Raw genomic sequence first — 15,316 nt, 5'->3', positions numbered from 1 at the left:
CACCTCTGGTCTGGAGTACGGGAATCATAACATTATCACCGGCCAGACAAAAGAAAAAAAAAATTAAATTAACAGGAGTTAATCTTTTTTTTCACTTATTCAGTTGGGAGATTTTGTCGGCCTCATGAATCCCGCCGGTGTTGGGCCAAATCCTGGCCAGCTTCTAGTTAGTCAGATTCAAGAACTTACTCAGATGGTTCAGGATCTGTCCCTCCGGGTGAGGTCACTGGAAGATCTGTTACGGACTTCCCCGAGGGTCATCCCTGAACCAAAAATGCATCTGCCTGACCGTTTTTCTGGGGATAGAAAACAGTTTTTTAATTTTAAAGAGTCTTGTAAACTTTATTTTCGTTTAAGACCAGTCTCCTCAGGTACGGAGGCTCAGCGGGTTGGAATGATTATTTCTCTGCTTCAGGGGGATCCTCAGACCTGGGCTTTTGGTTTAAAGACAGACGATCCGGCCTTATCGTCTGTAGACGCCTTTTTAAAATCTTTAGGGCTATTGTATGACGACCCTGATAGAGAGGCGTCCGCTGAGAGTCAGTTGCGTGCTCTTAGACAGGGTAGGAATCCCGCAGAGAGTTATTGTACGGAGTTTCGCCGTTGGTCGAACGACTGTGGATGGAATGACCCAGCCCTACGCAGTCAGTTTCGCCTCGGCTTATCTGAATCTATAAAAGACAGTCTCCTTCAGTATCCCGCTCCTGAGACTCTCGATAAACTCATGGAGCTCTCTATTAAGATAGATCGTCGGCTCAGAGAGCGGAGGGCTGAAAAAGGGGCATCTGTCGGGTCTACTCCTTGTGTTCTTTCCATTCCTGTAGACATGGAGGAGCCTATGCAGATAGGTCTTTCCAAATTGTCTCCTGAAGAAAGAACCAGGAGGCAAAATTCTGGTCTTTGTTTATACTGTGGAGGTAAGGGACATTTTGCCCGTAGTTGTTCGAACAAGTCGGGAAACTTCCTGACCAAGTGAGTTGTGAGGGGGTTCACTTTGGTCTGCAGCTTATCTCCTCAAATAATTCACTGTTAGTTCCTGCTAAAGTTTCCTTTGGCAGCCTCTGTTCCTCGGTCTCTGCTTTTGTGGACAGTGGAGCTGCAGGGAACTTTATGGATTTAACATGGGCCAAGGCCTTAGGTATTCCTCAGTTAACCTTGGGTAGGTGTGTCACCATGCATGGTTTAGATGGGAGTCCCTTGTCCAATGGGGTTATTTCTCTATGCACACCTCCTGTTTTACTCTCGGTAGGAGCTCTGCATTCTGAAAAGATTGAGTTTTTCCTTACCCATTGTCCAGCAGTTCCTGTGGTTCTGGGTCACCCTTGGCTGGCCTTTCATAATCCCATCATTGATTGGCAGTCGGGGGAGATCTTACAATGGGGTACCATCTGTAATAAAGAATGTATTACGCTTCCTATCCGAGTAGCTGCCGCCGTTCCCGTACCCATTCCTGGGGAATACCAGGATTTTGTTGATGTATTTTCCAAAGGCAATGCGGATATTCTGCCTCCCCATAGGCCTTATGATTGTGCCATTGAGCTAATTCCTGGTGCCACGTTGCCTAAAGGAAGGTTATATGCATTGTCTGGTCCTGAAACTGTGGCCATGAATGAGTATGTGAAAGAAAGCCTTGGGAAAGGATTTATCAGGCCATCTAAATCCCCTTTAAGTGCAGGTTTCTTCTTCGTAGAGAAGAAGGATGGTTCACTCAGACCCTGCATTGACTTTAGAGCTTTGAATAAAATCTCAGTAAGGAATACTTACCCTCTGCCGCTGATCTCTGTCCTCTTTGATCAGCTACGTTCGGCTGTGATTTTTTCTAAGATTGACCTGAGAGGAGCATATAACCTCATCAGAATCAAGTCAGGGGATGAGTGGAAAACGGCATTCAGTACTCAGTCAGGCCACTATGAGTATCTGGTTATGCCATTTGGCCTGTCTAACGCTCCGGCAGTTTTCCAGGATCTCATTAACGATGTGCTCCGTGAATTTCTTGGAAGATTCGTTGTAGTCTACTTAGACGATATTTTGATATATTCTGACTCTGTAGAACAACATGTTACCCAGGTGCGTCAGGTTCTAAAGAAATTACGTGAAAATCACCTATATGCCAAGCTGGAGAAGTGTGAATTTCATGTCACGGAGGTATCCTTTTTAGGGTACATTATTTCCCCTCGGGGATTCCGTATGGAACCAAAGAAGCTCCAAGCCATCCTTAGTTGGGCGCAACCCACCAACTTAAAAGCAATTCAGCGCTTTTTAGGGTTTGCGAACTACTATAGAAGATTTATTCACTCTTTCTCTGACCTAGTTGCTCCCATTGTGGCACTGACTAAGAAGGGAGCAGATCCTACCAATTGGTCACGTGAAGCTGAGTTATCTTTTCAGGCCTTGAAACAAGCCTTTGTCTCAGCCCCTGTCCTTAGACATCCCAACCCAGAATTGCCTTTCATTGTTGAGGTTGGAGTAGGGGCTATCCTTTCTCAAAAGGATCCGGATTCCCTTGAATTACATCCTTGTGCCTTTATGTCCAGGAAATTCTCATCTGCAGAATCCAACTACGATGTTGGTAACCGGGAATTGCTGGCTATTAAATGGGCTTTCGAGGAGTGGAGGCATTGGCTTGAAGGAGCGACTCATACCATTTCAGTTTTGACTGATCACAAAAATCTTCAATACATTGAATCAGCTAAACGACTGAATGCCCAGCAGGCTCGTTGGGCTTTATTTTTTACTCGTTTCAAATTCATTATCACCTTCAGGCCAGGTTCCAAGAATACTAAGGCAGATGCCCTGTCACGCAGTTTTCTTCCAGTTCAAGACAACAGTCCTGTTACTCCCATACTTCCGTCTTCAGTCATTCGGGCAGGCCTCACACAGGATGTATTTACCCAGTTAAAGCTGCTTCAACATCAAGCTCCTGGAAATACTCCTGCTGGTCGTCTTTTTGTCCCTGAGTTTTTGAGAGCAACTGTTTTGACGGAGTTTCATGATAGCAAAGTTGCCGGGCATCCGGGAATCGCTAAGACTTTGGAATTAGTCTCCCGCTCAGTATGGTGGCCTGGTCTTTCCAAAGACATTAAAGAGTTTGTTTTTTCGTGTCAGGTCTGTGCACAGCATAAAGTTCCCCGTTCTTTGCCTATAGGTCAACTTATGCCCTTGAATGTTCCTCTTAGGCCATGGTCGCATATCTCCATGGATTTTGTGGTGGACCTCCCTCTGTCAGCCGGATGCCGAGTCATATGGGTGGTAGTGGACCGTTTTAGCAAAATGGCCCATTTCATTGCTCTTCCCCGATTGCCATCTGCCCAGGGATTGGCAGTCTTGTTCCTCCGCCATGTTTTCAGACTCCATGGCTTACCCACTGATATTGTTTCTGATCGGGGTCCACAATTCATTGCACAATTTTGGAAGTCTTTTTGTGCTTCGTTAAAGATGAAATTATCTTTAACGTCCGGCTATCATCCCCAATCCAATGGGCAGACTGAGCGAGTTAACCAATCTCTAAAACAATATTTGCGTTTGTACTCGGCCAAACTCCAAAATGACTGGTCTGAGTTTCTTCCATTGGCGGAGTTTGCTTATAATAATGCCTGTCATTCCTCCACCAATGTGTCTCCATTTTTTGCAGTTTTTGGTTTTCACCCCAGAGCTAATTCATTTTTTCAACATTCCTCTGTCTCCTCTCTGGCCCTGACCTCTCATCTTAAACTTATTTGGAGAAAAGTGCACCTGGCTCTCAGAAAAGCAGCATTCCGGGAAAAAAAAATTTCTGACAGGCTCCGGCGGCCGTGCACTTTTAAAGTAGGAGACAGGGTGTGGTTGTCGACTCGCAACATTAAACTTCGACAAACCTCAGCCAGATTGGGTCCTAGATTTATTGGACCATTTCACATTATCAAAAAAGTCAATCCAGTTGCTTTCCGGTTACGTTTACCAAAAACTTTGCGGATCGGAAATACCTTCCATTGCTCATTGCTGAAACCATATGTTTCGTCTAGTAGATTTCCTCGTAAAATATCTCAGGGGAGATCACCAATAAATGTACAGGGTCAGCAGGAGTTCTTGGTGGAGAAGGTTCTCGATTCCAAGTTGTCCCGGGGTCGGCTTTATTTTTTGGTACATTGGAGAGGTTATGGGCCAGAGGAAAGGTCTTGGGTCCTGGATGAGGATCTTCATGCCCCGAGGCTCAAAAGGGCATTTTTTCGAGAATTTCCTCAGAAACCTGGCTTTAGGGGTTCCTTGACCCCTCCTCAAGGGGGGGGTACTGTTAGGCGCCGGGGTCCGCTCGTCGGTGCGGCCCGGCGCCTAGCAACCAGGGACGCCGTGCGCGTACAGCCGCCGGCTCCCTTGCAACGCTAGACGCCGGGCGCACGGAGCCGCTCTGACCTTAGCAACGGGGACGCCACGTTCGGCCGCGTTCCCCGTTGCTGGGTCTGTTCTAATTATATTTTGGTGTGCTGGCCGTGCAGCATGCAAGCTGCACGGCATTACCTGAGATTACCTTGTCTGGATCCTGATTGGAGGGTTCCTGAATAAAGGCACTCTCAGGACTTCTTACAGACGCCGGTGATAGCTTCCTGTTTGCCTGTGTCAGCTACAGAGAGTTTCCAGTCCTGCTCAATCCGGTTGTTCCTGTCCTCAGTGATCCTGTACTCGGAAGTTTGTCATCTATTCCTGGAGTCTGACCGAGCACCTTTTAACATCCTGTGGTGTTCGTGAGTCGCGGCGCAGCCGTGTGTTGCGGCTTGTCCGCTTACTGTTTATTATTTAGTTTATTTGTGTTCTGGAGCTTTTGCGGAGGATTCCGCTCCCACAGATCCACTCTGGTATCCAGCGGTGCTGGATAGGAGTAACGGATCAGTGGATCTTTGGTTGTCCTTTTCCCTGGCGGCTAGTCCGCACATACCTTTGGTTTAAGTTAGTTAGCTTGTAACCCCTGGCCTGGTTGCTTAGTCAGAGGGCCCCTTGTTATCACCCTGTCTCGGATTTCCCTTTGTCTCCCATCAAGACCTGCGGGGGCATCGGGGTTGGGCAGACATAATCCGCCCTTCGAACGCGGCTGCCATGGGCTCAAGCAACCATAGTCTCGCAGGGGATTTCTGATAACACGGGCGAGACAACGGAGTTAGGGCGCCAGGGGTTACTAGGCTCTCCTGCTCCCACAACCAGCATATCTTCCCAGTACTCAGACCTCTGCCATAAGATCACCTCTGGTCTGGAGTACGGGAATCATAACAAATGCACAGTACAGCCCGCCATTGACTATTCGACTCCGGCCCCGCCGATATAGTCAATGTTGGGTTGCCTGCACAGTCTATTTTTCTTTGCGATGCCGATCCCGTGGGACTGCGCATCAGCATCGCAAAGACTATACACACGGTGCAATATGCACTACATTTCCTTACGATTTTGACTATATAGTCAAAATCGAAAGAAATATTGCACCGTGTGTACACACCTTTAGTGATTAGTCTGTCTTTCTCAGTAACAGTTTCAAACACAATAAGATTTCACATGCATTAGCCAAGGATTTGTCATATATCGTAGATAAGACCTTTTTTTTCTTGTGTAAATGTTGGAGATAGACCTTTTGAAATGGATATAAAACTGCTTTTCCTTTTCTTTACTGGTTCGTGTTCACTAAACCTATATAAACAATTTTTTTCCTTGGAATCTGAACTAGAACAGTTAATAGCAGGCAAATATGTCAATGACCACTTAAATATTTACTCTCATTAATTTCCTACTCTCAAAGCTAGTTATACCCAGAATACCATTTATTTTCTGTCTCAAATGAAATGCTTGTTTTAGATGGATATATATTCTCATTCTCACACACACCATAGCAGAAATCCTAGATGTGGGATTTACAATAATGACATTACCTATAATTTCCTTCCAGGCACTTCAGCACAGATACTGCTATATATTTATCCCGAATAAATATGCCAAACAATATACAATTAGATCGCCGATTCGCCATAACACATCACAGGAACAAAGATACTGTACTTTTATCAGGAAACATTGCACACAAATGTGAAGCTTAATTTATTTATGTATTTCATTAACATGGACTATGGAATCCCGATGGTCGGGTTCCCGGCCGTCATAAGACCAACGCCGGAATCTCGATTGGCGGGATCCCAATGGTGAGAGCATTGCGTCCCCTTGCAGGCTAGCTGTGCTCGCCACGCTTCGGGCTCGGTGGCGAGCTTTGCCGAGTGGGGATTCCGGTACTCGGTTGGGATTTCAACCACCTGGTTTCCCATGGCTGGCGGGATGCCAGCATCGGTATCCTGACCGTCAGGATCCCAACAGCTGGGAAACTAACTGCTTCACAGAAAAAATTAGGCTAGGGAGTGACGTATAAAGCACTGGCCCATACTTAAAAGTAGAGATGTGCGGCTGGCACTTTTCGTGTTTTGTGTTTTGATTTTGGTTCTAATTCCACTTTTGGGTTTTGGTTTTGGCTTGGTTTTGCCAAAACCACCCTTTTGTGTTTTGGTTTTGGATCTGGATGATTTTGATAAAAACTGCTAAAATCACAGAATTTGGGGGTAATTATGATACTACGGAATTATTAACCTCAATTACATTCATTTCCACTCATTTCCAGTCTATTCTGAACACCTCACGATATTGTTTTTAGGCCAAAAGATTGCACCAAGGTGGCTGTATGACTAAGCTAAGCGACACAAGTGGACAACACAAACACCTGGCCCATCTAGGAGTGGCACTGCAGTGTCAGACAGAAGAGCAGATATAAAAAAAGGCCCTAAACAGCACATGATGCAAAGAAGAAAATGAGGTGCACCAAGGTTGCTGTATGACTAAGCTAAGTGACACAACCACCTGGCCCATCTAGTAGTGTCACGCAGTGGCTGAATGTCGAAAGTGGGCCACAATTGTTCGGTCCACTGACAGCATCTCCTGCACGACCATGTCATTTGTCAAAAATTCTGCAATTGGTGGACTTATATGGTAGTACCCCAGGACTCATACGGCAGTGTCAGACAGGATGGTACTTTTAAAAAACTAGGCCCCAAACAGCACCTCATGCACAGATGTTGAAGAGGTGCAATTAGGTAGCTGTATGACTAAGCCAAGCGACACAAACAATTCCCACTGGAATTATACGTCCAAATCACTGGAATTAAATAGCAAAATCACTGGAATTATACGTCCAAATCACTGGAACTATACTGCAAAATCATTGGAATTATACGTCCAAAACACTGGAATAATACGTCACAATCAGTGGAGTTATACGTCCAAATCACTTGAATTATGCGGCAAAATCACTACGTCCAAATCACTGGAATTATACGTCCAAATTACTGGAATTATACGGCAAAATCACTGTAATTAAATGGCAAAATCACTGGAATTATACGTCCAAATCACTGGAATTAAATGGCAAAATCACTGGAATTATACGGCAATACCAATGGAATTATACGGCAAAATCACTGGAATTAAATGGCAGTACCACTGGACATATATGGAAGTGTCAGACAGGATGGCACTTTAAAAAAATAGTCCCCAAACAGCCATGATGCAAAGAAGAAAAAGAGGTGCAAGATGGAATTGTCCTTGGGCCCTCCCACCCACCCTTATGTTGTATAAACAGGACATGCAAAAACCAATCATTTCAGCGACAGGGTCTGCCACACAACTGTGGCTGAAATGACTGGTTTGTTTGGGCCCCCACCAAAAAAGAAGCAATCAATCTCTCCTTGCACAAACTGGCTCTACAGAGGCAAGATGTCGACCTCATCCTCATCCTCGAATTCCTCACCCCTTTCACTGTGTACATCTCCCTCCTCACAGAGTATTAGTTCATCCCCACTGGAATTCACCATCACAAGTCCCTGTGTACTTTCCGGAGACAATTGCTGGTTAAGACCTTCCTGGAAGAATTTATAATTCATTTTGATGATCATCTTCTCCACATTTTGGGGAAATAACCTCCTACGACGATCGCTGACGAGGTTACCGGCTGCACTAAACACTCTTTCGGAGTACACACTGGAGGGGGACCAACTTAGGTCAAATAAAGGCAGTTTGTGCAAGGGCATCCAAATTGCCTCTTTTTTCTGCCAGTATACTATACATACGGACTGTCAAACATGCCTACTTGGATGCTGTCACTCCTATAATCCTCAACCATTCTTTCAATGTTGACAGAATCATATGAAGTGACAGTAGACATGTCAGTAATCGTTGGCAGGTCCTTCAGTCCGGACCAGATGTCAGTTTTCGCTCCTGACTGCCCTGTATCACCGCCAGCGGGTGGGCTAGGAAATTTTATCCTTTTCCTTGCAGCTCCAGTGGTGGGAGAAATTGGAGGAGGAGCTGCTGACGGGTCACATTCCGCTTGAGTTGACAATTTACTCACCAGCAGGTCTTTGCACCTCTGCAGAATTGTGTCTGCCGGAAAGAGAGATACAACGTAGACTTTAAACCTAGGATCAAGCACGGTGGCCAAAATGTAGTGCTCTAATTTCAACAGATTGACCACCCTTGAATTCTTGCTTCAGTTGATGGCAGGGCAGGTTCAGGAGTGTTTGCGGGTGCTGCAGTCTTTGGCACGCAGTGGCAGAATGTCGAAACTGGCCCGCAATTTTTCGGACCACCGACAGCATCTCCTGTACACCCCTTCCATTTTTCAAAAAATTCTGCACCACCAAATTAATTGTATCTGCAAAACATGGGACATGCTGGAATTTGCCCAGTTGTAATGCACGCACAATATTGGTGGCACTGTTCGATCTCACAAATCCCCAGGAGAGTCTAAGTGGGGTAAGCCAATGCACGATGATGTCCCTCAGTTTCCGTAAGAGGTTGTCAGCAATATGTCTCTTACGGAAAGCGGTGATACACAGCGTAGCCTGCCTAGAAACGAGTTTGGATTTGCGATATGCTGCTACTGTTGCCGCTGTTGCTGTTGTTGCTGCAGGAGGCAATGCATCTACCCAGTTGGCTGTCAGTCATATAGTCCTTAGTCTGCCCTGTTCCACTTGACCACATGTCCGTGGTTAAGTGGACACTGGATACAACCGCATTTTTTAGGACACTGGTGACACTTTTTCTGACGTCTCTGTACATTCTCGGTATCGCCTGCCTAGTGAAGTGGAACCTAGATGGGATTTGGTACCGGGGACACAATAACTGCATCAATTGTCTAAAACCCACTGCACTAATGGCGGATACCGGGCGCACATCTAACACCAACATAAGTGTCAAGGCCTCAGTTATCCGCTTTGCAACAGGATGACTGCTGTCATATTTAATCTTCCTCACAAAGTACTTTTAGACAGTTATTTGCTTAGTTGAAGTAGTACAAGTGGTCTTCCGACTTGCCCTCTGGGATGACGATCGACTCCCAGCAGCAACAACAGCAGTGGCAGCAACAGCAGGCATTCCACTCAAGGATCCTCCGGAGGAATCCCGGTTAGGAGAGGACTCGTCAGTCTTGCCAGGGACATGGCCTGCAGGACTACTGACGTTCATGGCTGAGGAGGAAGTTGACGTTGAGGGAGTTGGTGGTGTGGCTTGCAGGAGCTTGGGTACAAGAGAAAGAAGGGATTTAGGTGTCATTAGACTGCTTATGCTCTTACCCAAAGTTTCACATCTTGACACTGACTTCTGATGGATGCGCTTCAGGTGACGTATAAGGGAGGATGTTCCTAGGTGGTTAACATCCTTACCCCTACTTATTACAGATTGGCAACACATGGCTTGACACCTGTTGTCCGGATTTGTGTAGAAATAATTCCACACCGAAGAGGTGGCATTTTTGGTAGTTTGCCCAGGCATCACAATGTGTCTCCCCTGGTGCCTCATTTAAACAAACCACATCACCTTCAGAATCCTCATCGTCAACTTCCTCCTCAGCGCCAGCAACACCCATATCCTCATCCTGGTGTACTTCAACAGTGATATCTTCAATTTGAATATCAGAAACTGGACTGTGGTTACTCCTTCCAGCACTTGCAGGGGGCTTGCAAATGGTGGAAGGAGCCACCTATTCCCGTCCAGTGTTGGGAAGGTCAGGCATCACAACCGCCGACACACTTTGACTCTCCTTGGGGATTTGTGATACCATCTCAGAACACACAGTTCTTTTCTGTGCTTTTTCCAGCTTAACTCTTTTAATTTTTCTAGTGGGAGGATGAGGACTTCCATTGTCATGTGAAGCTGAACCATTAGTCATCAACATAGGCCAGGGCCTTAGCCGTTCCTTGCCACTCCGTGTCGTAAATGTCATATTGGCAAGTTTACGTTTCTCCTCAGACCATTTAAATTTCTTTTTTTGGGTCTTTTTACTGAACTTTGGCTTTTTGGATTTTACATGCCCTCTTATCACATTGGGCATTGGCCTTGGCAGATGACGTTGATGGCATTTCATCATCTATGTCATGGCTAGTGACAGCAGCTTCAGCACTCGGAGGAAGTGGTTCTTGATCTTTCCCTATTTTATCCTCCAAATTTTTGTTCTCCATTATTTTTCTGGAGTTAATAACACAATATGCGGCACAGGAGCACTGGACATATAGCAGCAGAGGATACCGGACATATGGCAGCAGTGTATACCACTGTGACTGGTCACTGGAATGACTGATGGCTGATGCACAGGACACTACCACTGGTCTGATGCAGGACAGCACAGCAACACTGTAAGGGACTTATTATTATACAGCAGCACTGGACATATGGCAGCAGTGTATACCACTGTGACTGGTCACTGGAATGACTGATGGCTGATGCACAGGAAACTACCACTGGTCTGATGCAGGACAGCACACCAACACTGTAAGAGACTTGTTATTATTATACAGCAGCACTGGACATATGGTAGCAGAGTATACCACTGTAACTGCCTGGTCACTGGAATGACTGATGGCTGATGCACAGGATACTACCACTGGTCTGATGCAGAACAACACAGCAACACTGTAAGGGACTTGTTACTATTATACAGCAGCACTGGACATATGGCAGCAGTGTATACCACTGTGACTGGTCACTGGAATGACTGATGGCTGATGCACAGGACACTACCACTGGTCTGATGCAGGACAGCACAGCAACACTGTAAGAGACTTGTTATTATAATACAGCAGCACTGGACATATGGCAGCAGAGGATACCACTGTAACTGCCTGGTCACTGGAATGACTGATGGCTGATGCACAGGATACTACCACTGGTCTGATGCAGGACAACACAGCAACACTGTAAGGGACTTGTTGTTATTATTATACAGCAGCACTGGACATATGGCAGCAGAGTATACCACTGTAACTGCCTGGTCACTGGAATGACTGATGGTTGATGCACAGGATACTACCACTGGTCTGATGCAGGACAACACAGCAACACTGTAAGGGACTTGTTATTATTATACAGCAGCACTGGACATATGGCAGCAGAGTATACCACTGTGACTGCCTGGTCACTGGAATGACTGATGGCTGATGCACAGGACACTACCACTGGGTTGATGCAGGACAACACAGGAGGTATGGTACCACAAATCATGTCATCACGGGCCACAATATGCGTTGTGCATAATACACAGAGACTGGAGCTATGTAATGTTTCTAATACACAGCGAGGCAGCTACTGAACTCTACTGCTGTGATACACAAAGGGGCAAATTCAGTTCAGCATGATAGCTGTGAGGTTCCTCTTGGCCAGCTGGGTGATGGTTCATCATTAATTTCTCCTAGCACCCTATAGAGTTTAATAAACAGTAATGTGTTAAGATGGACATTGTGGTGATCTACAGTACATCCCTAAGAACTGAAATCCCTCAAAGCTACATACTGATGCTTTACATGATGTACAGAATGTACAGTTCTGCAATACACATAGATGCAGTCATCCACGTACTACATACCTCCCATCTATTGTAATTTTGGTAACAAAGACCAGATTTGTGGAATCCAATCGACATTAAAAAGAAGCCTACAACAAATAGGACTTGAGATACATAGGACGAGATTCAATGCTTATCCCGCTGGCAGCCACTAGATGGCGCCCAAAGGAGCAATTCCATTGTAGCTCTGTTCAGGTGCGATGGCTGCCGGCGCCTGCATATCAGCTTGCATCCCCTTCCCCCCGGTGGTGGCAAGCTGAAATGCACGAAAAGTGACACGTTTGGGTGCCCAAATGGTACTTTTTGCACACTCGCCCATTAGTTTAATCCAGTTTGGCAGCTTTACGCAGCTAAACCCGACTGCTATGGGTACGATAACAGGGATCAATTGAATATCACCCCGCGATCTCCCATCACTTTATACGGGATATCGGGCACAATATAACAATTGAATATCACCCATATAGTCAGGGCCGGTTCTACATCTTGTGGCGCCCAGTGCGAAAGTTTCCACTGGTGTCCCCCCCAGCGGCAAAACAGTTAGTGCACGCCAAAGGCGCCCAACAAAAATAGGGGCATGGCTTCATAGGGGAGGGGTGTGGCCACAGTTATGCCCCAGTAGATTTGCCCCAAGTAGTTGTGCCCCGATTTGATTTGCCCCCAGTAGATGTGCCCTCTGTAGCTATGCCCCCAGTAGTTGTGCCCCCTATAGCTATGCTCCAGTAGTTGTGCCCCCTATAGCTATGCCCCCAGTAGATTTCCCCCAGTAGTTGTGCCCCCTGTCGCTGTGCCCCCAGTAGTTGTGCCCCCTGTTGCTGTGCCCCTTAGTAGCCGCTTACAAACACACACACACACACAAAAAAAACAGTACTTACCAGCCCCGCTCCTGCTTCCTGACCGCTGCTGCTCCGTCTGACCGCCCGCGGCTCCTCTCTATGGGAGAGACGTCATGTCTCTCTCATAGCAGCGCCGCACAGACACTAGAGGTCAATAATGATCTCTAGCGTCTGACAGGTGCGCCGGCTGCAGCAGACGCACACAGCACACGGCGTCTGCTGCAGCCGGGGAGCAGGGTGCAGGTAGGTGGCGGGCGCCTGCGGGGTGACTGCGGCCGCGCCCCCAGGCCACAGCGCCCTGGGCGCAGGCACTGCTTGCCCGCACCAAGAACCGCTCCTGCATATAGTTCATATTTATGGGAAATACATTTAAATTAAGGTATAATCCATTATCTTCTTCAAGCCATTGGAACCAAAGTATTATACAGTTTATAGATATATGTATACATTTCTATTTCGTTTTGGAAAGATCTGTATTTTATTTTTTATCAGATTTTATTGTTTTTACAGTGTTGTAGTGAATGGTAAAGTAGGTTTCCTAACCAAACCTTCTTTATTTTTTCACAGATTTTTAAGTTCCAGTTTAATAATGGTGAACATGGATTTGATAATGAGGCCATGGACATGAAAACCATATTCCGAGCTGTTGGCCCATCTTTCAAAAAGGGTCTTGTAGTGGAGCCATTTGAGAGTGTCCATGTGTATGCCCTAATGTGTGAACTGTTGGGGATAACACCAGAACCTCATGATGGATCACTGGAGGTTACACAGAACATGCTGCTGACAGGTTTGATTCTATTTTTGGTAATGATATAGAATCACGGTGCGATAAGTAACATGAACATTTTACTATGTCTGAAAGGTCATGTCAGGCTCCGCTACTGGGGAGAGGAGTTCATTGCCAAGTGTGGGGGTGTGTCCATAGGTGGGCCACCTAGTGGCTAATCCCATACTTACCTATTTTCAGAATTTAGCTGATGATGAAGCCTGGAGAGGAGATGAAGGTAGCAGGTGGTGGTGGCAGGTCGGACTATACATGTCATTAGATCTCACCGCTCATGGCAAAATGCTGTAAATTGTGGTTCAATTAATTGTGCTATTATTACAGAAACAAGTCATATTGGTCCCGAATCCTCCCCACGGACCATGATTTCCAGCAGTATTCTCCACATCCTGCCAACTTCACTAGGAAGTGAGTGAGATGCTGGTGCACCACCCACAATACCTGAATATGTTTAAGTCTCCTGCAGGTACCAGAATAGTAGATAAGTATGGGTAATCCAGCCTTGGTAGAAAAAAACAAACCTATTTTATCATACATCTAGCTCCGCATAGACTTAATTTGCATGAACACGTCCTTAATTAACTTTCCTTATGTGAGAATGCCTCGTTATAATCCAATTTCTCCTCTACGTTCATTAAGTGTAGATGACTAATGTGTAGTATAAATAAAGATTTTATTGGGCAATTTATAGAGTCTCTTGCTGGCAAAGTGACTGATAATAGTTCATACCCACTAAGAGTAAACAGTAAAGTGATAGCTTACGCTATCACTTCACTGCCAGATTCAAACCCACATGCCTAAAGCACATGTGCAGCTGTTGTGCATTGCATGTGCAAGCATGGATTGTGTGAGAGGGATGGCAATAGGTTGTTGGAACAGGTAGGAAAAAAAAGGAAGGGAACAAATGGTATACTGAACAAAGTGAGACATACATACAAAGGTAGAGAAAGAAATTAACAAGAACCCATAGTTAATTGGTAGGTAGGCAAACTGAAATTGTGGATACATTTGGGCATAAAGAAATATGAGAAGTTGGTACACATACAAAATTGAACACACTGAGGCAGATACACAAGGTGGGGCCAAAGAGATGTTCACATACAAGGGGCAGGGGGTGGCAGAAATGCACATATACAATGATGGGGACAGAGATGCACATATACAACGGAGACAGATGCGCAAAAAAGGGAGGAGGCAGTTAGAGAGTATACAAATACAAAGATGAATACGGAGTAACAAGCACAAAGGGGGAGACATAGATATGGGTGACAGACAGGAAGAAACAGGCCGCTCTTGGAGACAGACAAACAAAGGGGGAGTGGTGGAGAGACACAGATATAAATGTTGACACAAATCTGAGGTGAAACTGTACTCAGTGATGGGCAAGTGAGGAGGGGGAAGCTACTCACATTATCCTTTGGCGGGGCTGTACAATGCATAATAGTCTTGGCCAATATACAAAACCAGGGGAAGGAGGAGAGAGTAGGGAAGGGATGTGCAGGCACACTGAAATAGCCAGTGCTGCCTGTGTAAATGGCCGCTCTAATGCTACAAGCAGTGTAATAATCATTGAATTTGGGATGCTGGCACAAATAATTTAGCACTCCTGATCCCAGGCTGCCTCATGTCATTATGTCCAATCCACCCTTGGCTATAACAAAGGTGTTAAGATGGTAGAATAAATGGTTCATTACTGTAGTTACAACATACATTTCTCTAACGTCCTAGTGGATGCTGGGGACTCCGTAAGGACCATGGGGAATAGACGGGCTCCGCAGGAGACTGGACACGAAAGATTTAGTACTA

General features: G+C 45.8%; 1 protein-coding gene across 1 annotated transcript in view; it reads left to right on the top strand.

Annotated features, from left to right (window-relative positions):
* Window positions 1-15,316, top strand: part of ENPP7 (ectonucleotide pyrophosphatase/phosphodiesterase 7) — a 128,251-nt gene that overhangs the window by 80,860 nt on the left and 32,075 nt on the right. The window contains exon 4 of the mRNA XM_063963677.1: window positions 13,294-13,513. Coding sequence (XP_063819747.1) covers window positions 13,294-13,513 — 220 coding nt within the window. The remainder of the gene's footprint in view (window positions 1-13,293; window positions 13,514-15,316) is intronic.

Source organism: Pseudophryne corroboree, chromosome 3, assembly GCF_028390025.1.
Source record: "Pseudophryne corroboree isolate aPseCor3 chromosome 3, aPseCor3.hap2, whole genome shotgun sequence".
Lineage (NCBI taxonomy): Eukaryota > Metazoa > Chordata > Amphibia > Anura > Myobatrachidae > Pseudophryne > Pseudophryne corroboree.
This window is presented reverse-complemented; position numbering and strand designations above follow the sequence as displayed.